At 40.0% G+C, this 26,830-nt stretch overlaps 1 protein-coding gene across 1 annotated transcript in view; it reads left to right on the top strand.

Annotated features, from left to right (window-relative positions):
* SORCS2 (sortilin related VPS10 domain containing receptor 2) overlaps nucleotides 1-26,830 on the top strand; it is a 383,600-nt gene that overhangs the window by 35,623 nt on the left and 321,147 nt on the right. The window contains exon 2 of the mRNA XM_026034091.1: nucleotides 22,182-22,249. Within this exon, the coding sequence (XP_025889876.1) occupies nucleotides 22,218-22,249 (32 nt within the window). The 5' untranslated portion in view covers nucleotides 22,182-22,217. The remainder of the gene's footprint in view (nucleotides 1-22,181; nucleotides 22,250-26,830) is intronic.

Genomic DNA, 26,830 nt, shown 5'->3' with positions numbered 1-26,830 from the left:
GACCTGGGAGGAAGAAGCAGATGAGCCCTTGCTGCACCTGAGCTAATAAACCTGGGCTTGCTCCTCACTGTGCTAGATCTGTAGCCTGGTACAGTTAATTGGTGGCTTCAATAATCTGCCCACGCCTGGTATAATTTTCAGTGTTTCTAGCACTTACTCCTCTGTCACATTCTCCGTGCCTTGCAGTGACCAGCAGTTAGTTATCTCTGTCCTTATAAATTGTTCTGAGCTCCCTGGAATTGTTTTCACGCTTAAGGTTACATCTTGTCACAGTATTTTAAGTCCTGGTGTATGGCTGGGCTCAGAGTAGAGCCAGTTAAATTTCTCAAGTAACTCTGTGAACTAAGACCTGTGTGTTTGTCCCTTTATGGTGGCATCTCTTTAGTGAACCCATCTCTCAAGAAATATCTCAAGAAGAGAGTGTTTGTCTATTAATATATTTATTTTTATTTCTCTCTGTATTTAAAACAGAAGGTCAGTTATGTCAGGGCGGGTTGCTTTTAGAAGAGTACTGCTAGGGTGTTGACTCGGGCATGGTGCTGTCACAAATGCATTCATGCTTGCCTAGGCACCTCTATGCTGCTATTCCTAATTTTGCTTTACTTTAAAAGCACCTCAAATCATTAGTCATACACAGAGAAAGCCACAGCAAGAAATAGCTTAATTTGCTTGTTTTGCAGCAATTTGAGTAATGCTCTGACAGTGGACAGAAGGATGACTCTCTATCTCCCACTGCTATGAAGAATTCTGGTGTGTATGTCCCTTCCACTAGATAATGAGGAAACCTGTTGAATTTTCATAATAGTATTCTGTTTTCTGGGCTGAGTACAAAGGATTATAGAGCCTGGTTTTGGTTTGTGTTTTGTATTTCTCTGTGGGCCTCTTGCTATTCTACAGCTTATTAGTTTTTAGTACCTCATTTAATTACAGTTAGAGCATTTAGAACTGTGTTTTGTGATGCTGTGTGTCATAAAACCAAGTGTGTAGGTTATAAAATGGTTAAAATTCTTTCCCTCCCCACCGCCTCGTTGCATGAATGTAGAAAWGTAAGCAGCAGCCTGCATGAGTGTATTCCAGGGCTTTGTAGCAGTGGTTGGCTGCCCAGGGCACTGAACTGAGGCTGTGTTGACAGTGGAGAGGCTCTTTATTTCTGGGGTGCCCATGAAACAAGGAAGATTAAAGTCTGACAGTAAATATTTGGAGAAGAATTGTAGGATTTTTTCTCTAAAGTCGATTCACTTAAAGTAGCTTAATTTTTTAGTGACAAAAAAAGCATGTAATGCTAACATGAAAAAAATCATGGTAGGAATAAGACTTTATATTAAGAAGCTACTTGTGTGGCTGATCAACAGATTGACTGGTGTGATTCAGTCATCTTCGTTCTTGCTGTATCATGAAAAACAGCTGGACGCAGAAACTTGTGTTTTTGAGGCTGAGTCACAGTTGGTCACTTTAGTGAGCAACAAGGCTCAGGTGGAAAAGGCTACTGAGTTGGTTTTACTCAATCTTCTGTATAAAGAAGTAATTTACATTAATTGTTATGAACTTTCTGCCTAGTTGTAAAACAAAATTTTGCRATGGAAGTGATCATCAGGGAGAATAAGGGTTATACTAAACGTAATTACCCTAAACATGTTTGTGCTGATAGGCTCAACCCCAGGTTTATATTAAGATTGCTAGGTCAAATTGCCATAAGCAGTTTGCTTCAAGGTAGCGGGAAACCAAGACTGAATTTTGCCCTGCCAAGTTTAGACTCTGCCACCYTATAACCTTGCGAGCCAGGAGTGTTTGTTACTGATTTATAGAAGTTGGCCTATTTTCTTCTCTTTGGAGACTGTAAGAAACAAGAAATTTAAATGCTGGGCGCTCTCTGTTGTCAGCTTATGACACCATTAAATCAGGTCCCGTGATGGGGTCTCAGTCTGGCAGAGATGTTTGGACTCGATGAGCACTGGGCTGCTTTGTCAGACTGGCCTCGGTCAAGGTTGTGAGGGGTGAGAGCCCGGCCACTGCTGGGCCACCCTGTCCAGGGTCATGCCTGGGTAAGACAGGCAAATGAGGCACAATGTTCAATACTCTATTTTGCTTCCTTAGTTTAATACTTTATGGGACTTTCAAATCCAAATTAGCTACAAGAAAGCATCATTTGAGAATGTAATTTTAGAGTCTATAGGAGAAGTAGATGAACAGTCATCTTTGCCCTTACCTGGCCTTCTTTCAAGCTTCCAATGCTTTCTTTTMAAAATAAAATGATCTGGTTTAGGAAAGAAGATGCAGCTTTAACAGGGTTAACTACTTTGGAGATRATTTATATTAACAAATGATAATTATTTTGACGGATTACAGCAGACTATATAAGAGATTGTGTATGTGGAACTGGATGTATTTGTGAAACACTGACTGAGTCTATAGAGAAGGAATCAGACCATTGGTTCCCATCCTTTCCATTGATTTTTACAGGAAAGAACTGCATCCTATCTGTAACTGCCAGTCTTACTCCTGAGACATTCTTAAAAGAAAAAATTCCCTGGAATAAGCAACATAAATCTTCTCATGTTGGAGAAAATGAGATGCTGAAGTTTAGTGATGGCTTTTTTTGTAAAGAAAAAAACATACCATGCCCATGACACTTCTGATGTTTACAGAACCATGACAGAAACAACATCACAGCTTATCCTATTATGTTTTAATGCTATAAATAAATCTGAAATATTCAGGCCCTCAAAGGTGCTGCAGGAATTTAGACGATAATTTGCAAAAGACCCTTGTGTGTTATGACAGAGATCTTGGTTCAGCATGAATGAAATGACACTCTTTCCTATTGCATTAAACTCGCTCACGTTTGAAGGATGTGCAGAAGTACCAGAGAGAAAAGGAAGACTGAAAGAGGGCAAAAAAGATATATTTATTTATTTTAATCTTGTTCTAAGTTGCAGGTGATCTGCAGTGTTCCCTAGCCTGTGGTAGGCATGTGGTAGAGGTAGCTTGGGCCTGGTTTAGCAGCCCGTTTGCAGAGGTGCCTCTAGGGCCTCAGTGTCAGGGCCCGAGCGTGGTGCTGGATACRCATTTCCCTGGAAGAGCAGGGATAGTTACTGCTCGTGGCCCTGCTGGGATCCACACAAAGTGCTCCTGTTGGCAGCTTGAGTTCTGGGCATCCCACGAGCTCCCACGGAGCTTTCCCTGTGGCGGGAACGTGGTGGGAACTTGCCTGTCCTGCGCCTCTGGTGCAGCCGCCCCGCGAAGCTGCTCTTGTTCAGTAAAACCTGTTCCTGCGGGTCCTAGAGGTCACCATGGCCTCACAAGATTGCTGCATGAGGTGGACGGGAAGGGTCATCTGGAGTTTCCAATGGGAATTTGAACAAGTTGGCACTGAGCTGATGAAGGCACGGATGATGGAGCCCCTCCTTGCCGCCATGAGCTGCGGCTGCTGCCTGCAGCTGTGCTGCTCTTCTAACCACAGCTTTAAAAAAAAAAAGGGAGGTTTTGAGATTTCCTTTGTGTGCACTTTAACAGTGACAGTGTGGGTCACTGGCCTTTTGTCTTTTGCATTAGCCATGCAGATTAAGACAGTGACTCATGACATTTTTGGCCTTTTGGCCCCTAGCCCCGACTCTGGTTGGACTAGTACCTCCTTGTTTGCTYTCCTCCTCCTCATGGGCAATTGCCCTCCCAGACTGGGCAATTTTGGGACAGTAGCAGGATGAATTTAATGAGGGAAATGTCTCTTATTGGGGGCAAAGTGACTCATCTCCTCCTGTTCATTCACTCATATACACATCTTGATAAAAAGGTTTGTTTAATCATTTTGTGAAGAGACAAATTAAGTGATGTTATATCAGTGTAAAGTATAGAATCTGTCCTGTCTTTACACTGTTAATTTTTTTTCTTAAGCTAATATAATCAAGAGTTAATGTAATCTTAGAGCCAAGTGAGCGTTTGGGGCACTTACTGCTCAGTCACACATTTCTGCACTTGTCCTGCTGTAGCTCCTCTGGCTGTATTGGTTGCTCTATCTCATTGTTGCAGGAGATGTGAAAAATGTCCTTTGGTCTCTGGGAAACCAGGTACCTTATTGAAAAATAGCCTCTTCTAAGTTAGCCTTGCTTGTGAGTGCACAGGCATGGGGACTTAGCAAGAGATTCCTTGTTATCTGGGGAGAGGAGATGGGAGGAGGAGAGATGACCGAGGCCTGGTGGTTTTAGTTCTGGCAGCTCCTGTCTRTGGAGTGCTTGATGTTGCATCCTTTAATTTTTGTAACAACTATGTAGTGTCATAAGACATAAGGTCAGAATTTCATTGCACGAAGTGCTGAACAGATGCACAAGATGGAGGTTTTCTTGTAAGGTTTTAGCGAGCCGAAGACTGCCAGGAGAAGCTAGAATTACTGTGTTTTTACTCTGCTCAGGAGAAGCTAAGGTGAAAAAGGAGACTTACTTGAGAGGGTGCAAATTTTCAATCAGAGAAATTTGACCCAAGTCTTCTGACTTCCAGACCAGTTCTCTCCTTGTCCTCATCCCCCTGACCTGGCCTCTTTCCCCTCCCTTGGCAAAGCTGTGTGTAATCCTGCTTCCTTGGATTTGTGCAACTGAACTGAACTAATCCTGCTGCCGGGGGAAATTCCTTGGGCTGTGAGGTGAAGCTGCACTCTTAAGTGTTTTATTCTGTGATGGAACAAGCTTGTGTTGTCAACTCTGGAAGATTCTTGGCTAGATCATCTGCCCAACAAGAAAGCGAATGAAAATAGGAGTGAGAAAGGCAAGAGATAAAGGCTTAAGCGGTCAGAATTTAAGTCTTAAATTGCCAATTGCATGGCTGACTAGAAAAATAAAATGTGGAAAGAAAAAGGAGGCAGTAAACATGATGATTAAGTGGATCTTAGAGTAAATTATAGCATTCTGAATGAAAGTCTTCTCTTTAACAGAGAAATCATTAAATGTTAAACTCRCACTATTATTTGCGTTTCATTGGGTAGACTTGCATGTGCAGAAATATTCATTTTAATTAGTGTTGAAAAGGAGTCTCGTGTACAGAGCATCGCCTGTTAGGTATTTTTTTTATACTCCCTCACAGTGAACTCATTTTATATGATGATGATTTCCTCTAATTTTTAATTAACATCCYTAACTTAGAGTTGGGGAAAACGATCAGTGTTTCATTAAGTGCCTCTCACTTGGAGATCTGTGCAAGCCTAATTGAGGTGGTTGCTACAGGGTACTTTGTCAAAATGAGCCGCCCTGTCTCTGCTTTCCTTTCCTGACTTTTCATTCATGTGAATCTGAGTGAAAGACTTTCTGCAACGGCTTATGGTTTTGCCTCCCCAATGGCAGCACATTGTATAATACTCAATTTCATCCCAAATATTGCCAAGCGTTTTAAAGATTACACACTGGAAGTTCTGAGTCCAGGTATAAATGCTGTTCTTAGAATTTGCTTTAGCTCTGGAAAGGCCTTTACTGTTAGCTTATCATATTGGAAGAGCTGCTTGCAATAGCACTAGTACAGCTAATATAAATTATTTAATTTTCTTTTTATAAAGCCATTATTAATGGATAAYAAGAACTTTGTTTTCTTTATAAATGGTTAAAAATTGTTGTGATAATAAAATATACTTGTTTCCTCTAAAATTCTGGACTTGGCCAAAAAATCCTGTGTCACACAACATGAAATCCACATTAGAGATTAGGACACAAAAGATTAAAAGCAGGTTATGGAGACACAGCATCAGAGACATGGAAAAAGAAGCTGGAAGGGACATATGGAGGTCATCTGGCCAGCTTCTCCTTCCAAAGTTAGATGAAGGAGTAACTTGTGCAGGCGGGTTTTGAGAGCTCCAAGGACAAATATTTCCCAGCTTTGCTGGATGACCTCTCAAGGTTAAAGTATTTTTTTGCTATGTTCTGCTAGAATTTCCATTTCTATGGCTTGTGACTTTTGGTTTTTTTCAGTGTGTAACTCAAAGAAAAGACAAGGAGTCTTTTTTAAGGTACTGGAAGATACTACTTTAGTGAGGGATATCTCCACCCCAATGGAACCACTTGAGGGTTAGGCAGGAATTAGTGCTGTGTGGGGCTTTTTTTTTTTCCGTTTCCTGTTTTCAGTTCTGTAATTAGGAACATAACCCCTTGCTTTATGAGAACAAAATTAATTTTTCCTGGTAGGCTTTTTAGTGTTGAGTAAATATGACAGCCAAAACACATGTTGTTTTCTTAAAAGCTGTGAATTCAAATGGTAGGTTAGTGTTTGGAAAAAATATATGTGTATATATATATCTTGAGTGTTTCCAATCTATGACTGTCAGCTGCAAAAGCAAGAACATGTCTTCCACCAAGCTTGAAGAGTCAGTTTGGGGACAATGCCAGAAATAAATGTCCTTAGAAAAGGCAGTGGGGGGTAATTGGCAATTTTGAGAGAATTTGGTGCTTTAGTTTCTAGGCTTTGATTCTGGATCTGATACTTCTCAGTATTTCAGTGTTTTGAAAAACAACTTTGCTTTTAAGTTTGTAGATGGCTCAGAGAGGTSCAATAATGAAGGTTGTTGCTAGGATAGTCTGAAAAGGTTGATTAGTTAATGAAGTTCCAGCAAAATTATTTTTAATATGGCCAGATGCAGAACAGTATGTCAGGAAATAGGAAAAATAAAGGAGATATGACTCCCAGGATGGAGGGATGCTTTATAAGCAGCAATGCTGAATTAATATGAATAATTTGCACTTTATGTATTTTAATGGAATTGGTATGGCAGAGTGCTCAGGAAGTCTCTTCTTGCCAAAATGATTCTTATCTGTGCTGGTGAGAGGGCCTTGGAAGATTGTTCTGCCTTTTCCTGCAGCTTTTTCTTCTCCCTGTGTCTGGCTGTAGACTTTTTCTTGACAAATAGTTCGTCTGGAGAAAGTCAGTTGGATTCTTCTGGCAATTAGCCCAGGGAAGCAGAGGCTAATTAGAACAATTATTGCTAGAGGCTTAGGTGGAGATCTATAAAGCCCAAGGCTGAACAAGGGGAGATGGATTAGAGACAGCTCCCTGGCATTTGAAAGGTGAAGAATGTCTGCGTTTGGAAAGCTCTGGGATGCTTGGTAGAACCTAATGGTAAAAAAATGCCAAAGGGAGGGGAAAAAATGCTCTTTATTTTTATGCGTATCTGCATTTGGTTATTTCCCTGCTCTGTGTACACCAATTTTCTAAGCTGTTTGGCAAGTGATCCTTCTCTATTAGGGAAAGAAAAACAAAGCGTTTAACAGAGCACTCCAGGCAAAGCATAATGATGGATTATCCCAGAACTACTTGGAGAAGCCTGTGATGAGGCTAGTGTTTGTGGCCATCAGAGAAGACTGTGGCAGGTTCCAGTGAGAAAATAGACTGCGTCTGCCTCCAGCTTTGGTATGTCTAGAGGCTCCTTAGTGGAGTGGGGGAGAAGGAGCCACAAAAATGATGATCCAGATACTGAAAAACAGGCTTTATGAGGTGGTCAGTCATCAATCTTATCAAAGAGAACAGTCGAGAGGTGATGTTTGGTGTATGTAAGTATTTATATGTGGAGAGTGTATTTGTCAGCAGAGGGCTTTTAATCTTGTAGGCAAAGATGCAAGAGCTAATAGCTGAAGACTGAGTTCAAACTAAATTAGTCTAGAGGTAAGTCATCATTACTTGGCTATCAACAAAAAATAATGTGGGAACTCTTTACTAGTGGAAGAAGTAGGTGCTATATGGCCAGTATAGGGTTTTTGAAGTGTAGGTAGCTCTGTTCAGAGTGATGTGCTTTAAGCATGTTTCTGTGTGTGTGTGTGTGAGGTTTGATGTAGGGAGAGCAGGAAGGACTTGGTGATGTGCTGGGGCAGCTCCACGGAAGGCCCACAAGGTGATCAAGGGGCTGGAATATGTCTCGTGAGGAGAGGCCGAGAGACCTGGAGCCCTTCTGCCTGCAGGAGGGAAGGGAAGGAAAGGGAGGCAACATCAACGTCTCTAACGTCTGAGGGGACGGAGTCGAGGAGAGCACGGACTCCTCTCTGTAGAGTCCAGCGCCAGGGCAAAAGGCAACAGGTACAAACTGGAACATGGGAAATTTCATTTGAACATAAGGAGACCCTTACTYACCGTGAGGTTGGTTCAACACTGGACTAGGTTGCAGAGAAGTGTTCTTTCYATCCTTGGAGATATGCAAAACACAGCTGGACATGGTCTTGGGCAATCTTTGCTAGCTGACTCTGCTGGAGCAGAGGGTTGGGCTAAATAATCTGCAGAGCTGCCTTCCTGCCCTGACTTTTCCATTCCCTCCTGGCCTGGGCTTTCCCTTCAGCTTATTCCTTTCATATGAGGACCATTTGTGTGTTGTTGTTTGAGTATCTATAAAGTTCATAGTTCTCAAGTGAGCTGAGACTTAAATCCAACACCTCAGTACAGCAGTCTGCAGATTGCCAGGAGAGATCCCTGTTTCTTGTGGATGTGTGTCCATCTGCAGTGCCACTTCCACCATTGCCTGTGCATCACCCACAAGCTCCTTGAGAGCATCATAGACAACTGTRGCACAAAGTGAGAATGGGCCTGAGATACCAGATGCAAGAAGCATAAATCTTCATTGCTGTGTTTTTAGAAGCTGAGCGTCACAAGAAGYAATGATTGTTTTGTGTCTCTTTCAGACCATTTCCTCTGCCCAGAATTTTTGTTGTCTCATTACTTCATTGAGAGATCATCTTCTAATCCCTCTCTGCTCATACACAGATTTGTAAGACAGAACTAGACTGCATCCAAACTTCCTGAATCAGTTCTGCTTTCGGAGTGCTGGAGGCCCTGTGCTTCTGGATGTGATAACTTTGAGTGCCCAAGGACACTGAACCTGCCGCTCACTTGCTACAAAGCCGGTGTTGTACAGGCCTAATGTGTCTGTCATCAGCTGAACTGCATGACCATAGCCTTGGGGACCTTCTGCTGTGCGGGGCTTGTCGTTGTTGGCCCAGCATTGAAGATAGAATCGATTCAGGTGTGTCTGCCAGTTTGCTCGTTATGTTCAGTTCTAGGACTGTGGTGCAGAGATGCACTTGAGAAGGCACCACTCTTCCAATAAAGACTATTGCATTACTGCTCCCCACCTCAGATAAATGCTTGATTGTTTCTTGAAGAGGGTTTTATTTCTTCTCTTAACTCGGTTGTTTTTTTTATGAGCCAAAAAAAGGAAAAAAAAGCCATTATGCAAGTCAGAATTGAGTCTTTCAGTGATCCTTGCTTTCCCTCAACTCAACTTTCACCCAACTTTGTCTGGATGAGCCTGTTTCTCCTTTTCTTCTGTGTGGGCCCTTCCTATCTTAAGCACGGATGGCATCTTGATTTCACTTAATCTGCTTGGAGTAAATGATTTCATCTCCAGATATGTGTCGGACTATAGTGAATTTCTTTGATCAACTTCATTGACTGATTGAGAYTTTTCTGGTGATTCCCTGGTGATACAGGGAATAAAATGAGATCTCATTGTGTTTTTTGTCTTGATTTGCCCTCCTCCCCCAAGCATAAAAGTAAAATACCAAATTAAACAGAGTAATTTYTTTTTTAATTTTTTGAGAACAGCCACAGATACCTCATACAAAATGTATTCTTTAACTTATGCTTGCATTAGTTACATTAAGAATATGAATCTACATTTTTGTGAGGTGTCTTTGGATGTCATTTGGATAAGTGTCTTTGATCCAAAAGCTGGACTGTAAAGTGCATTGTAAGATGTCTAAGATGCCTACATACAGGAAATCAGTCTCTTTACCATAAAGTGGAGCCACTGCTGGGACCTGAAGCATTATGTTTCTGAAAGAACATACATTCTTTAATGTTTTTAGTGTTCTTCAATTTTTCTTTTTAGTTCAGGAGAGAATTACTTTGTCTACAGTCCTAGTAAACATTTTCCTTATAGCYTTTATCCACTTGGGTTCATTCTGAATTTAGGCAGAAAACATTTAGCTGTTGTGATTATTTCCTGCTGTTATTGACTATGAGGACTTCTATATTGTTTTATGCCTTACTAGAATTAAGGTTTTTGTTGTAATCTTATTTAAAAAAAAAAGTAAAATATCTTATTTCTGTGAGTTTGCAGCTCAGTTTAAACACTCTGAAGAACTGCATTGAGTTGTAGGCACTCATTTAATTTTTTATTTCTGTCCTTTGGTGCTGAAAATACAGTTTTAAACAGCGTAATCTTCTGAACCTATTAAACAAAGACTATCTTGGAGACTTTCATATTCCTCTTTCCCCTTTACTTCTCTCCTTCTTCCTGACTCCTATAACACAGAGTSTCTGCAAAGCCTAATGTCCATTAACAATTAAAGACAGGTCCAGAGGAATCCATCTATAATGTATTTGTTGGAAAAGGAGTAAGTTGCTTTTTAAAATGAACAAAAAAGCTCTGTAGCCTTTCTCAGCTCTGGGTACAAATACATTTTACCTACAGACTAACCTTCTTATCATAAAATTATCTCTARATGCAATGAATTAGGTATTCAGTTTGCAGATCTGAGAGTTAGATATGAGCTAGTCAAGCACAATGATAGGCAGTATTGCTTGTTATGAGGGAAGGACAAAATCCTACTACCAGAAGATTAAAAACAAAACCAAGATCTGCCTAATCAACRATCTGTGCCACTTTTTCCTCCTCTAAGCTCTTGTTCTTAAGGAACTGAAAAGTGCATGTTTGAGGGACTGACTGTTCTGTAAATACCTGACCCCGCTGAGGAAGGGAACAGTACTTGAGTGGCAGGGCATCCAAAGAACTGAACCATGAGGTCTTGGAGCACCTAACTTACCTTTCCTGGCTGATATGTTTCACTGGTAGCGCATGCAGCTACTTTTAAATTCATGGGAAATTCCCTTTTTTTTTCCAGATTTCTGATACTATTTTCTTTCCCCACCTAATGACCTTTTTGACCTCCTTACTTGGAATCGTTTGTGCTGTTTCCTCATGGAGGAAAATCCCTGTGGGCTGCCCAGAGCATCATCTAGGCTTGGGAGAGGGAAGCCACAAAAACAAATCATTTTGAGTAAATGCTGTAATTGTTGTATAGGTAACTGTCTATAGGCTGTTGTAGAGATGAAAGGCAGATTTCACCTTCTTTGGACCAGTGAATATGAAGGTGACCAGATTTTTTTTTCCTTTTTTTTTTTTTCCTCCTCCCTGGTGATAGGGATTCAATGTCCTTGAAATTGTGTATATTTCTGTGGGTAAACTCCTGAACTGAGTAGCTTGTAAATATGGATAAGAAGCCTGTGGACTGAGTTATTACTATTATTTATCTTCCTCTTTTTTCATTTTTCATTTTTTTCATATAAATCTCTCCCCAGCATTGAACTTTCATCATTTAAAAATCTTCTTTTATATAAGCATTAAAACTATGCTTCTCATTTCAAGCCATTGAAAGAAAGCTTGAGCCATTTTGGTAAGTATTTTTCTGATGTTGACTTAAAGGAGGTTCCTTTGGGGGAGTGGGTAGGATGGTATCCACGTGTTTGACTCCCGAAGGTAAAATGTTAGCTCAACTAACCAGCCCTTCTTTATCAAGAAGCACAACAAAACAGAGATAAGTTTCACTTTTTTCCTCCATCTATCAGAAGAGAAGTTTTTCATTGGGAAAAATTTGGATTATAGAAGGGTGTGTGTGTTTCAACTTTCTTACCTTTTGACTTATATACTTAATATATGCTGATATATTGGGAGGTGGCTGAATAACAGATATCTTATTTACTGTGTCCAGAAAATAAACTTCTGGAAGCTACTCCATGGTGAAAACAACATTTTCTTTTTCTTTTGTGTTGAAAAACAAAGGTCTGTGCTCCACACGTGAAGATAATAACATCAGGAGAGGTCTTGTTCTTCCTGTGCTGAGGGAAAGATATTTGACATTCTTAAGTGGGGAAAATAAAGCAGTTTCAATGTTGTGCTAGATGTGTGGATATTTTTCATGTGACTTGTGCAATTCTTGCAAAATACAGTACTTTTTTTTCCGTAGATGCATCTAGATGATCACAGACTAACATAATAGATATGAAATCATTTCTACTCATCTACCTCTGCCTGCATTCTTGGATCAGTTATAAGTTCCCTTTTATTTTAATTTACAGATTTTTTAGAGAGATCTTTAGACATGGGTGTATTCACTACAGGATAAAACTACCCTTAAAATGCTACATGCAATCATCTGTTCTCTTTGCACAGTCTTCTCTTAATACTGAAAAGTCATAAATTTGTCAAGTTGTGTGTATTTGTGGAAAATATAACTTGATGGGCTTTTTTCTGCACGTAGGATGGATGAGACTTGTGAGTATTGGTTCTGTTAGAACTGAAACATTCTCTTCATGAAAGAACCTTCAGGATCTGATTTACTTTTAATGTGTTGAGAATGTTTTCAAATCCCCATCAGTTTAAACAGATTTTGGTCGGACTTGAAATAAATCCATGGGTATGGAAGATTGAGAAGGGAAAGGAAAAACATCCMACTGGTAACAATATCAAGCCAAAAAAATTGCTTTTGACTTTTGCTATATCCTTTGCAATCTCAGCACAAGTTCTTGTCTTTCAGGACATTAGTTTAAAGTTTAAGGCTTAACTGAAGGTATAAAATATACAAAAAATTGAAGGTTCTGTTCTTTTTTGTTTGGTTGATTTGGTTTGATTAAAGTTTGATTGAAGACTACTCGAATTGTGAACAACAGAGGCTATACTACAGAACATCAGAGACAGGCATTTATAAGACCTATTATATGATGTTCTAGCACTGCCCGTATTATGTATCGGTTAGGAGGTCTGCAGGGCAGAATCAAGTAGCTGTGCTTCAGACCTGAGAGAAGGTGTTGGAGAAGATGTTAGAAAAGATGATCCTAAAATTTAGCAGGACAGAAAATTTCTGTCCTATCTGCTGATACTGCTTCTTACTTTGTCCTCTTTCATGTGCTGTTTGTGCTTGCCCYGACTGCCTCCACAGCCTTAAAATCATCACGTTACTGTGGGTGAGAGCCGTGAGAAGATAAAAGTGCAATAGATAGTTCTTAAGTGTTTTGGGTGAATTTTAAAAATGTTTATCTTCTAAGTCTTGTGGTATTTGACAGCCGTACCTATTCGTGTTGCACATATCTGTGAAGGCAGAAAGGCAYAGTCCTCCTAACGTGAAGAAAAAACGACCTCTTTACCGTATTTTTAAAGCAGTCTGGGAACACAGGGGGAGAGACCAAACATGAAAAATACCAGTCTCTAAGGGGAAATTTTCCATTAAGCCATGTTATTGAAACTGCTTTGCAGCCCAGGCTATAGCCTGCTAAATGCTGACATGCAAAAACTGTCTCCAAAGAGTCTGTTGAACGCCTAATTTTTTTGCTGAAGTTAAGTAAAGTCATATAGATCTCATTTATCAGGGCCTACAATCTTTTCCTGCYGGTATCTAGTTGATCTGGAGGTCATTTAAAGTGGATTAGAGGTTTAAGATTGGAACGTGAGGTCCATTTGAATCTTGGCTCTGACATGACCTGTTGTGTTAATGTTCTTTGTCCTGGCTACACTAAAGCGTCTCTGTGATGGGACCAACTGGCTGGGGATCCACTGTGGCACAACGTTCCCTGGTGAAATCACTCTTTTCTTGGATAGCGCCGTATAATCCCGCTTAGCCGTGATAGCCCCTGGGCCCACAAAGTAACGAACACCTAAGACTGAGCTGGGTGAGGAGAAGTGTGAGGAAATAGGCTGGCAAAACTTGAGGCTTGCAGATTGGAAACTCTCTGGCTTGGCTTTGGTCTGCAGTGCTCCGTGGGTCTCATCCAGTGCTTCCTCTGGCCAGTCTTCCCAACTGTTCCCCAGCCCCTTCTAATAGTCTCCTAATCCATTTGGATGTGCTCCCTGAGTCCATAACACCCTTTCTGTTGGCACAGATGTGAAACTCTGCTGCTTCAGGAGTGAAGCCCCTGATAAACGTGCTCAGGGGCTTCTTTCCCATATCTTGCAGTAGCTGAAATCTATTTATTTCATTTGAATTGACTCTAATTTCTTTTGAACATTGCTGCAGAGAATATGGATGCTTGGAATCGGCATGGTTATGGATCCCTTTCCAGGCCAGTATGCTAGGGCCAAGCACATTGGTACCTCTGCTGAAATGAGTAATTTTTGTATGGGACAATATAAATGAAATAGCTGAGAGGTCAACTGCAACCCAACAAGAGGCAGACCAGAGAGGTGATGCTGGSCCTGGCCATATGTGAAATAGAGAAAGTGGCTCCTGTTCTGCAGGGCATTGGGGCATGGATTTTTCCATCTAGCACTTGAAGCAACTGGCCTGGATGTGTTCTGTGTTACTCTTGTTTTCCCAGGGCCCTCCTGACTTTGTTCTGGTCCTATGTCACAGGCCTGATTTTTGTCTTTTGAATAAGAGGTGTTTTAATAGCCTGGGTGTTTTCATGTTGGTCTGTGCAGCACCTATGGTGCAGGAGGAGTCCTGTGTGCACTCCTGCTGCATCTCAGGTCTTCTACCTAAAACCCTGACTAGCCTCTCTGTGTCACTGAGCCATCGCTGCCGTGTCTTTCACATTTGTCCTTGCAGTGCAGCTTCGGGAGGGAGGTCGCTCTTCTCCCCTTTCACATCATACACGACCACGATTAGCTTTATCGTTCATAAAGCACAAGTTCAGGTCCTACACAATCCAGGAAACATAAGGTTAAGTCCTGGTGGATGATTCAAAGAATTTTAAATGTTGTGAGTCTTTGGCTCATCTTCATACTGCACTGAAGTCCTTGCTCCCATATGCAATCCTGTAAATCCTGTTTATGATAGGCAATTAAGTTTTGTTTGAACACCACCATAAGTCATTCTCAGAAATAATTTAATGTAATTTTGAGCTCTGTGTAGGTGGATGCAACCGATGATAAATATGATGTTATCAGGTCACAGTGATAGTTAATCTTGTGGCCCTAGTGMAGACAGAGCTGTGAGAGAGAGTTCCCAATAGGAACCTATCTGCCAACATCCCCAGGCCAAACGAGCATTCTTCCCACTTGGTGGAATCCTCCACAAGATGTTTCCATATGTCCTGCATATTTTCTTTCTTTTGAAATAAAGAACCTAATTATATTTATACAATAAGAAAAAAAAAACCCTTTCTCTGACTTAGAAAAAGAATTCAGTGATGCAGACTGGAAATTCAGTTTTAAATTTTATATTTCACTGTTGGACAGTAACACTGTATGACAGACTGAGAATATTTGATAAATAGCAGCTAGGATTTGATCTTCTCTGGTAGTGAGTAGCTATGTAACATTGACTGGAGTGAATTGCCTGTCCACAACATTGGATTCCTGAAATATCCAGAGGGGAGAAGATATTTTTACATTCCTTTTCTGTGCATATCAGTTCTGCTTCCTCTTGAATTTTCCTGGGAATGGAAAAGAAGTATTTCAAACAGGTTTCCCTCRACAGGGCAGAGTGTTAATCCATTCTAGAATACCTTATTAGAGGAGCTGAATAAAGCTTGTCTGTTTATCAAAAAATGTTACAACTAGGAGTCAACCCAGGCTGTTTAAAAACTATGAAAAGATATTCTTGCTTCATGCTTCTAAAACCTGCTCTCTTAGCATATTTGTAGATGTGKTTTTACGAGCTTGTAAAAGGCTTTGCTAATGTTCAAACTTGCTCTCACATGTGTACACTCCTCCTGCAGCTGTGTGGGAAAAGGCAGCGACAAAGAACCGGGTATTTCTGTGTCAGAGGTGACAGCCTGTGACTCCTTGGAGAGAAGAAGGTGCAAGAGAACAAGCAGTTATGGCATCAGACACTGTCTCCTGCTTAGCTGGCCTTCCAGAGGAGTTTCCCTTTGCTTGTCTGAGCACTGCATCTCCAGCCTGCCTAGCAGTTAGAGCTGTTTGTGAGGCTTATACAAATGAGCAGCAAATTAAATACAAATACCAGAGCAGTAATAGGCAGGACTGGTCACTGCCACTCCGAGTGCAGCAGTGTCATCATGCAAGCGTAATTTTCTTAGAAACTTGTACTGAAAATTTGACAACAGTTAGTGATGMTGAGAAGGCATCTCTTTCTTCAGGTTTGGACTGAAAGCTCATGCAGGCAGTTTGTCATTTTTTGTTCTCTGTGTGTACAGCACTAACATGATATAATCCTTTTATCTACCAGATAGTAGATTAAATGCATTAGATGTCTTAAAGTGTTAAAGTTTTATATAAATATTTTCAGGATCAATGTGTAAAGTGCTATGTTTTACATGGCTTTTGAATACAGAAATAATACAGAACACAAAAGTAATCCCAACCATCACATTCTTATATGCTCTTATTGAGCTCTTGTGGATAGAAATCTCCCTTAGAGAATAGGAGTTGAGTCATTATTGTCTTGTCTTGAGTTATGAGTAAATTCATTGCACAGTATTAGTAATGCTTAAGACAAGTGCACTGATCCAGTCAGTGACTTCATACCCAGCAAGTTCTGTCTTCTCCCAATACAATTTAGCTGAAAGAACAATCAATCTAATCTTCTTAAGTCTTTCATGTTAAATCATCTGTTGCTTTTATGAACTTTATTAGCAGAAAGGAGTAGAAGCTTCTACAGTGGCATCTTAACTGCTTTGGTAATGGCCTAAATGTCTCCTTTTTCACCTTTCATCACACTGCTGCAACAGCCTTAACTTAAATGCTTTCTTCCATCTATAGTTTTTTCACTCAAACAAATTACCCCCGAGTTCTTCATAGTATCATGACACTTGGTCCATGTAATAAATGTGTAAAAGTATTATTCATCTCTTGTTTTTTGCTTTTCTCAAGTGTCTCTCTAAGTAATGAATGTAAAAACTCAAGTAGTCCTTAGCAGGACGGTAAGAGAGTCTGCCTACTGCAAAACTGGGAACGGCTCAAAATGAGTGAGCGATAGGCAGTTATCTATAAYTTGTTATGGCGTTTTTAATCATGGCTTGTCAAGAAAGTTTTTGGAGTACAGGGGTTGTTAYTCGGGACTTGTTTGTGCTTGATCTCGTTGATATAGTTACCCATGCTTTAAAAAAAAGAGGCAAAATAGGCTGTGTTCTCAGGCTGCTGTTCCCATCAGGCAGAATAGTAAGTGCCTGTTAAACTTGACTCTCGTGAACACTTCTGTTGATTTTAGGGGGCTCAATCACAGGAATTAAATTAAGCAGATGCTAAAAAGTTTTCAGGAGCTTGGCTCTTTCTGAGCAGTGTATTTTTTTCTGGCAATATGGGGTGCCCAGATGTATTTACAGTATACTTATATCTTTAAATAAACTTGTGAAAAGACACAAAAAAGTCATGCTTACAATTATATTTTTGAAAGTATGACTGGTTTTCTATTAAGCCTCTGAACAGATTCCAAAAAAATTACTTCAAATAAGAAATGAAGGGGGTCAATTAAAGCTTWATCCATAAGAATTTCCATGTGGATTGAAAATGAGATATAACTGGTAAGAATGAACCATAAAAGAAAGCATCATGGGGAGAGCATAGRAAAAAAAGATTTTTTTATATAAGTGTGTGTTTATCAAAAAGAGCAATATCTTTCTTCATAGAAGGGGGAAAAAAAAGATAATATATAAACAAAGACTATAGAAAATGATTGATCTAGGATTCCTCCCTTTTTCCTTTCTTTTGGGGTTGCATGGTGATGAAAAGAGAGGATTAAAGTCAGCCCATTTAAATCCAAAAAAAATATTAGGATGTGATTAAAAACCAAGCACTTTATATCCCTTAAAGAGAATGTTTCCTCTTTGGCAGGCTTGCTGCAAAGGATTATCAGAAGAGAACAGAAGGAAATGAGAGGGGGGAAAAAGGAGAGTTCTAATTTTAGTTATATGTAGGTAGTAGTTTCCGTGGAATTCTCCACTTTTCCACTCCTCCTTCCATTGGAGACTCAGTGCAGTCATGAAGATGGGTCTATTTCTGATAAGGATTTTGGGGACAGAAGCTGCAAAGACTTTTTTGGGTGCAGAACACTTTGGAGTTACACCTATCATAATGGTGAGCGTTGATCTGGACAAAAAGTAAGTAGTGAAGGCAGGGGCATGGCAGGGGAGCTTTCTCAGGCAAAGAAATGTCTCTTTGTCACTACTTTCTTTATCCTCCGAAAAAAGGAAGGACAAAAAAGTTGAGGTTGGGTGATTTCTAAAGCYGAAATTTTCCCAGCTGCACAAATTGGCTAGAATTGACCAGTTCTTGTACTGAAAACTTCTTCCTAACTTGCTATCGTGGGACTTTAGGAATCCTATGGAACTGCTCCTTCATGTCTGGGCCAATGTGCAGAAATACTGGACAGCTGTGTGTGTTGGATGGAGTCATCACCTTGTGAAAAGGGAGATAACAGAGCACAGCTTTTGTGACATGGTGTATAATTTCATAGAATTTCCTGGATACAGTCACTTGAATTCCATGCAAGGAACCTGGCAGCAAAATGGAGATGTTTCATTCTTTTTTTTTTTTTTCTGCTTTTCTAACCGTTCCTGGAAGGGAAAGAAACTGCAAAGATCTGCCACGTTGCTATAAAGCAGCAGAAGGAGCTAGGATTAGAACAAACAGAAAAATATAAAATGCAGTATGGACTGTTCTGAAGAGATGTCTGCAGCTCTCAAATGGATCTCTGGATCCATTTGATGGATGGATCTCTTAAAAGAGAGATCTGTGCCAGAGATCCATGGCTTTATTTTGGATCAAGATGKGTATGTAGTTTTACTTGCATTTGCCTAGAAATCCCAAACAACCTTATTGCTGATSCCGGGTCTTCATAAAACCTGTCTCCTAAAGGACTTGTATGGTATGATGGCTTTGGTGTGAYTGTTGATAACTTCTTGAGGAAACTGGGAAGGCAATGAGGAAATAATGCTCAGGGACATTCGTGTCAGGGCAAAGAAAGCAAAGGACATACATTTCTTAGGTATATTTGACCAGGATCACTATCAGATGTTCATAAATTCCCACCACGCCACCATAAATTACTGCTACCATCTCCACTGATGCTATTCTAGGGGCTAACGTGAAGAAGTGAGAGTGAGTTGAAGATCAAGTAGATTAAAATGACTAGAACAGGAGGAGGATGGATGAGGGGATCTGTAAGCAGCCCTATAAACCTGTCTCAGAATGGAAAACCAGGTGAATCTAACTCTTCTCCACTGCTATTTAACAGCATTTGGTGGAGCTGTCCATGACTGATATTACTAGGACCTGAGCAACCATCAGACAACTGCTGTTGTGCTTCCAGCCTCCCTTCACCTGTAGGCAAGGCCAATGTTTTTCACTAGGAAAGTAGCMGTACTCATGAACCTTTGGCTCCTATCTGACTTGGAAAACACTTTTTTGTTATRGAATCCCATGGAAATTTCATGTCCATTCAGTGAAGTGGAGCTGTACACTTACAAATGTTGCACAGAATGCAGAGATCCCAAAAAAGATTTTTTTTTTTGTGTGCAGAATGATTCCTTTGCTCTTTAATCAGCTTGTTAACTGAGATGGGATGCAATCCTGGTAGGAAGGGTTGCTACTTARACTGAAAACATGCTGGCAAACCATAGGAAAATGCTGCAGAATCTGTAAAATAAATAACCAACTTAGGTTTTTTTCAGATACTGGACTGAAATACATTGGCATAATTGAGCCCTGCTGGCAGAAATCTGCCAATACTGTTTAGGAACTCAAGGATGGCTCAAGATGGCTTTGTTTTGCCTACTAAGTCATTTTCTGAAATGCCAAATATGACATTTTATTTTTTAAATTTGGCAGTCAGATTGGAGAATATCTATCCCTTCTATCTGAGAAGGTGTTCAGCGCTGTAATCCAGAGTAAGGGACCAAGGATCCTGCAGGGTAAATAAGGCATTTTACTAGGTCTGACTAGCACCCAACACGGTCTGCAATTACCTGTAACTGTTCCTTTGAAGTGTGCTGGATAAGGGCAGCTTCCTAAAACAGGGGCTGTGTGCCCCAGAGGAGCTACTGCCAGCAGGCAAACACTRCAGGGAGGGCACTCCTTGTCTGCTGGGCTTTAATGTTTGGGACAGATGATGAGGAACAGCCAGCCTGTTTGGAAGGTCTTTTGCAGATCCTTCGGTAGAGGTAAAATTCACAGCCGGCGAGTTGGGAATATCCCAATAGTATGTGTGTGTTACGATAACTAGTTTAAAATCCAAAGTGAAACATCTGGCTTGTCCCGTGGCAGAGCGTAGCTCAAGTGTAACCACTGAAAACCATGTAAATGAWAAATGTTGGGGTGACAGGGTGTACAAGGATGCAGAAAGATGGATTAAACGGGATTTGTTCTCTGGTACTGCATCAATGTAAGGAAATGGCAAACAATGTAGGAGTATAACCTTATATCTTTTGATATTTTCTTTTTCAGTTTGATGTKCCAAATATACATTTTCATTTCTTGTAAGAAAAGAAAGTTCTAGGTCAATTTTGTGGCCTAGGAATTTCTGTTGCTTTGAAAATCACTGGCTGTTTTTTTCCCTAATAACAGAGGCTTGTTCCCAGAAGTGAAGTGTCATTTTTTTCTGTTGTTGTTGTTGTTTTCTTTTTTTTTCCCTCCCCTCTAATTGCAAGCACCAAAAAAAAAAAAAAAAAATATAGTAGGACACTGACAACAGAATAAATAGCTGATCTGGTAGAGTGTGTTTGAGCCGCAGCCAGGAATATCATCAGCAGATAACTCTCTCCTTTGGGAAATGGTTCTTTCTCTTGGCTTTGTACTCCCATTGTAAGCTACTTGCAAATAAAAGATTTCATTTCTTCTTTTCTGTGTTTTAAATCAAACCTTAATTTTTATAGTGTTTTCTCATCAARCTCCAACGAAGTGCAATAAGAAAGAGTGGTCTGGTAGGTTATGACTCTTTTGAGAATAGGAGAGAGTAATGTTATTTGTGAATTATAGATTGGTTTTGCTTTTTCTTTTATCAGTATAAATCTAGGAATAAGTGTCATGAATTTATTAGGCTTAGATCACACTCAGTGAGACTGATACTGTAGCTTAGGTTTGCAAGATGGTTGTATCAAAGGCAACATGGAGATAATGGTCTGAAATTCAGTGTCTGCATCACCTCCAGGGTACAGAGACCTGCTGTTGCTTAAATGTATTATCAGCATATTAATTATGCAGCTAATCAAAACGAATGCCTGCAGTTATTGTTGCTAAAGGTTTCATCTGGTGGTCAGGAGCAGAGGAAATACTGGCTAAATAAAAGTGGGCTCCGAACTGYTGGAGCCTGATGTTCACCATGCACTAAAGGAAGTTTTAACAGCTGTGCAGGGAACCAAAGGTCCTTCCAGTTTTACTTCCCTGGAGTTGCTGTGGTGACTGGARTATGAGAAGGAGCAATAGGGACTGCCAGAAAGTGAAGGATGATCTAAGTAAGAAGCATAGTGCTAAGGTCAGCCGAGTTGTGGTCTAGTGCTAAGCATTGGTTGAATCAGCAAGTTCATCAGATGTTGAACTAATGACATRTCTTTGTTACTGATTCTTCTCTCAGGTTAAAATATTTGGTGGATTAAAGTTGGTCACATGTGTCTTGTTGAGTTTCGGAACCTAGATGAATCAGTTGGATGTCAGAGTGTTGATTCTTGTGGAAAGAAGGAAAAAAAGTGGTAATTTTAGTGGTACTTCTAAGAATAGAATGTGGCAGATGTTRAAGTTGCATTTCTGATCTGAGAGAAGGCCAAAGCTGCTTTTCTGTCTGAAATTGCTGTTTTTGTAGTCACATTCACTTGTCATAACTTAAGGCTTTGGAATTTAAAAAAAAAAAAAAAAAAAGATAAATCATGTTAGTAAGTGTCAAAAAAACTCTTAAWTTTAATTTAAAATTTAAACTGGCTTCTTCCTGCTGAGGAAGTCATTCCAAGGGCTTGGGGGCTGTCACTTGGTAGGTGGCTTTATGTGACTATTCCAACTCCACGGTTCCTGTGAAACAGGCAAACTAGTCACCAGGTTTATAGGAAATGTGGAGTACTGTAATCCCTCGCCTCAAGAAGAGAGGGGAAAAAGAATCAATCTGAAAGTGGTGTGGGTGTTTGTTTATACTTCTTAACAGAAAATCGAGGGGGGGGGAGACAAAGTGGAATATGTTTCTTCAGATGTTTAAGAAAGTCATGTTTTGTACTTACCAGAATAATACTATGATCTACATTTTTAATCAGTTTATATATATCAATATAATTATTATCATTCTCTTTTTTAGGTGATCCTGATCCTTACCAAGTATTATCACACCGACATGGGAAAAGTGTTGGAGAGCTCTTTGTGGAGGTAGGCTCTCTGGTTTTCTTACTTGCCACTCTTTTTACGTCCTTGTTGTCTGAAGGGATCTGTTTCTTTTCCCTTTGGAGGCTGCTGCTGAGCTGCTGGCTGATAGATGCTCGTGTAGCGAGGTTGGCCTGAGTCTCATCAGTTCTTACTCCTTGCTTAAATAAGCAGCAGTTGAATAAGAAAGAACCTGAGATTGAATGGTTTATGCTGTAGAAAAACACAGTGATAGAGCGTAAGGTACCTTTCTGATTCCATGTCACAGGATGCTGTTCCCTTTCTTTGACTTAGAAATTTTGCATTGGAAGTTACTTAAAGACTTTGAAATATTAACTGTGTTGGGCTATGTCTATGGGGAGTTTTTGCTGCTGTTGTGTTATATATGGAGGCAAGTAAATAATCTTGATCTGAAAGGAGTCATGATTTCCTGGATGAAATATAATACCAGTGCAGGTTATGTTGTGTCTCATAACTGGGAACATGCAGTAATTCAAATCAGATTTTGAAATTGTTATTCATTTCCTCAAGATTCATGAATAAGGATATCAATATGCTGTTGCTTATACATATACAAATTACATGCTTAGATATCTATCAGCACGGAACCGGAGCTAATGGAAGCCTGTGTTGCTCTGCTTCAKTGTTGTGGATCAGGATCAATATTTTCTCATCACGTTCTTTTTCTTCAACAAACACACATATTTTGAGCTTGTCAATAGGAGAATTATTGCTATAATTATTATCTGCTGTCAGCTTGTTGAGATGTGTTTTTCAAGGTAAATGGTTAACAGATGCCTAGTTTGTAAAGATGCGTGCGCCTGAGTACATACAGAATTATACATGTGAAGTTGTGTTTTTTTTAACTTTTTACTTAAGTGCTTCAGTATTGAATGGCARTTTCCAAATCAGATACTTGTCTTTTGATGTGTTCATTTTGGTTTGCTAGCTAGGCTTTGCGTGTTCTAATTTTCTGTATATCTACGTAAATCTTCCTCCACAAACTTTTGCTAGACCTCATATACAGACTTTAAAAGTGCAAGTATTTTGTGAATCTCACTAAATGTACTATTGTTCTGATGTTTGCTATGTCAGTTTTACTGGGTTATCTGTAAGAGTAAAAATAGTCTTGAAATGTTCTGCCTTTGCATTTAAGTAGTCAATGCAGAGACTTATTTGATGTCTGTCTGAATGTATTAGGTAGCCCGTAAGCTCTGAATCTGTATTAAAGAAAAAAAAAAAGTTATGAGATCTTGTGGCCTAGATAGTTCTGAACTCCATAAGCAAAGAAATTCTGTGTTGTCTTAATCATGTTGGGTTCTGTGTAGCAGCAGCGTGCAGTGCCTGTAGGGCACTACAGCCTAGCCACGTAGAGCTCTCTGCAGCACAAGGTATTTGCAAACAAATGAAAACTTCCAGTCATTTAAAAAAAAAATGGTTGTGTGGGAGACAGTCCGACATCAAATGCAGAGTGCTCAGGATTGCCTCAGGATTGGCATGTAAGGCTATGACAGTTCATTTGTAATTAGCCTTTAAATATACAGGATGGGAAAATAATTGCACATTTGTTTCTGCTTTAAGTTTTGTCCAACATCTTGTGTGAAGAAGACAACCCCAAAGAAATGYAGATACTCTCACCATTGCGTAAGCACAATCGCCTTCCTGTTATATACCCTGGCCTATACAACATATGCAATGTGTTAGAAGTTTTGCTAACCACACTTCTCTATAATCCCCCACTGAAGTCTTTTAAGCTTATGCAGTTGGACCCTGCTCTTTCAAAATAAACGTAAGACAGGCTTCAGATAATGTTGCTTTCTTTTGAGAACATAAACACTTTAAACAAGGTCCTTCAGAGCTTGCTGACAGCYGGTGTAACTAAATCCAGTGTGAACTGTGTTGGAATAAAACTGGTGCTAGAGTGTGTGCACAGGAGAGTAAGGACCTTCTGCTCCTAGGTAAGGGGTTCACCAGGYGCTTGGAGGAGAAAAAGCAAACCAAAAAATGAATGTTTAAGACGAATACTTGGACGGAGAGTTGTTCTTCCTCCATCYCTAGGTATTTTCTGCTTCCTCATTTTTCTCCGTTCCTGTTTAAAAGCTGCACATGCAGTTGTCAAATTGACAGGGCTCTCTGTGGTGCTTTGAAGGGTTGGTGGTGGGCAAGTAGGGCTATGGCACAGGTCTGGTGAAATAACTGGGTGTCATTTGGTGAAGCTTGGTGTTTGTTATGTTATGGAGCTGTGTTGTTTTACTTGCACTGGCAGTAAAATGACCCAGAATGTGCAGTGCATATTGTATTTTTTCCTAACTTTTTGTGTGTCTCTTGCACTCCTCTCATTTGCATCCAAACAAATATACAGTAAAACAAATGGAAAAAATATTATAGGGGAGTTTGCCAGTAGATGAAAGCCATTAATCACTGTGAGGTGCCTGTGCCCTGATAGAAATGGATGCTATCCTGTGGCTTCCTGAATATCCAGTGTTTTCCTCTCTTGCATGYTCTCTACATGAGCATAAACATATGTTATAACCCAGTCTACCCCCACCAGGTTAATTTTTTGATGTTGCTGTTTTCCTGTTTTTTTTCTTGCCAATCAGGAAGTGTTATCACAGCTTGGCATTTATTTATTTATAAGTCTTTATTTCTTGAAGAAAAAAAAACTTGTCTTTCATTTCTTCCTCCAAAACATGTTTACTCTTTGTGTGTATGTATGTTTTTTTTCTTTTTTTTTCTTTTTTTTCCTTCCTAATCACTGAAATTACTTATTTACCTATTTTTTTTTCTGCCTTTACTGGCTTAGTGTAGCAGGGAGCGAGAAGGGAGAGGTATAGAAACCTGCCCATGTGTGTCAGGATACAGGGTTGGAAAAGGTTGGTTTAAATCCCTTGGAGTCCTACAAGTACCTAATAAAAAATGAAAACAGTGTGAGACTGTGACCATGTTAGCAGCCTTTGACTAGTAGAAGTCATTTCTGGTCATGCTCAAGAGYTGGAGGCTCAAGCTGAGGTGTGCAAGTAAAAAACACCAGTGTTTGCATAGAGAGCTGCTCTTGAGGCTTTGCTCATGCAGCACTAACAAGTTAATTTAGTTGTTAAAGTAGGGGTAAATTGCATGGTTATCTGATTCAAAGTAGGGAAATAAGCAGAGGTCGTGTTGCTTTTGTGTTGAATATAAGTCAAAATAAGGAACTTAGTGAATAGACATAAAGGAGTGTTTTTCAGATGTATTGTGAAAGTTTGTAAAGTACGGTATGTCTGGGGTCAGCATGGTTGTCACACTAAGCCTCATTAGCTTAATGACAAAAACTATTATTAGAGACTAAAATTGCAAAATTGCGTACTAGTATTATCTTCCCAAGTTGTGCCTGCAGTGAAATTTCGTGCACTGATATTCATATCATCCATCTTTATGCAGCACATTTAGGGGTGCAGAAGCTGAATCAGAGAGCACTTAGGCAAACAGATACTGGAGTGTCTCTCTGCATACATCTTATGGACCAGTTTGTGCATAAATATATAGCTGCATGTGTTTTAGAGCCTCAGCTGCCTGCGTGCATGCATTGTATGAATGCAGCTTTAGATAAATGAATTTGAACCTTAGAATCAAATATTCTAGCTCTGAATTGGGAGCTGCCAAGAAATTAATACTACTACTTAGCTGCACACCTGTGCTAATTAATCATAATATAAGTCTTGGAAATAAATATTACCATTTTATAAATGGAGTAATTGAGATGTTAAATGATTGCTGAAGGTTATCAAGTGACCCAGTACTGTGTGGCCACGGAAATGGCTTCCTGCCCTGTGCTCGCAGTTGCTGAGAATCCTGTTTCTGACACGAATGCAGCCTTTCCCTCCTTAACTTGATCTAGACGATGAATAATAAATGCTGCTGATGACTGCTAATAAAGTTTTGATTGCATGTTATCTAGCCCTAATGATAGGGTAGTGCTAATGCCACTTGCTGTGTAATTGCCATTGTTCCTGATGGTGTCATTGTGTTGCTGTGGCTTTGCCACAGCAAAACAAGCTGCCKTGGTTCATGTTGACTCCTGGATAAGCCAGCTGCTCACTTTGGGGGAAAAGCTGCTTGTATTTGCACCCACAGAAGGGCCCTTTTTGTGGACAAGGCTCAGCTGTACCAGCCCCTTGACCACCAGCGATGGTCAACGCACAGTGACTGCAATGGTGCTTTGGCCCTTGGCAGGACAGACTGTGCACAGGGAGGTTTTAGGGTAAAAGAATGTGCAGTGAACAAAATAATGCTTAGGAAAGAAGACTTCCAAACTGTGCCTGCCCTACATGGCTCACAGCAAGTGAAAGACAGTATGGACATTTGCTTCTGAACTACTTGGGGCGTATGGGTGAAAGCCAACTCCTGAAAATTAATTTAAAAAGCAAAACAAAAAAACTAATATAGTCTGGTGCCCTGGTGAAATCCTTTCTCCCTGTGAAGTGCTGCCTACTAAGTGAGCAACTGTATTCTGCAGCATCCTGTTCTTCCAGATGGTCTTGCATTGTGGTTCTGCTTTGAAAAGTGACTTTGTAGAAATGCCCCCAAGGGATTAAGCTATTGAATCTGTGA

This window comes from Nothoprocta perdicaria, unplaced genomic scaffold, assembly GCF_003342845.1.
Source record: "Nothoprocta perdicaria isolate Ctin4 unplaced genomic scaffold, notPer1 scaffold_14, whole genome shotgun sequence".
Lineage (NCBI taxonomy): Eukaryota > Metazoa > Chordata > Aves > Tinamiformes > Tinamidae > Nothoprocta > Nothoprocta perdicaria.
The sequence above is the reverse complement of the archived record's forward strand: the minus strand, read 5'-3'. Positions and strand labels throughout refer to the sequence as shown.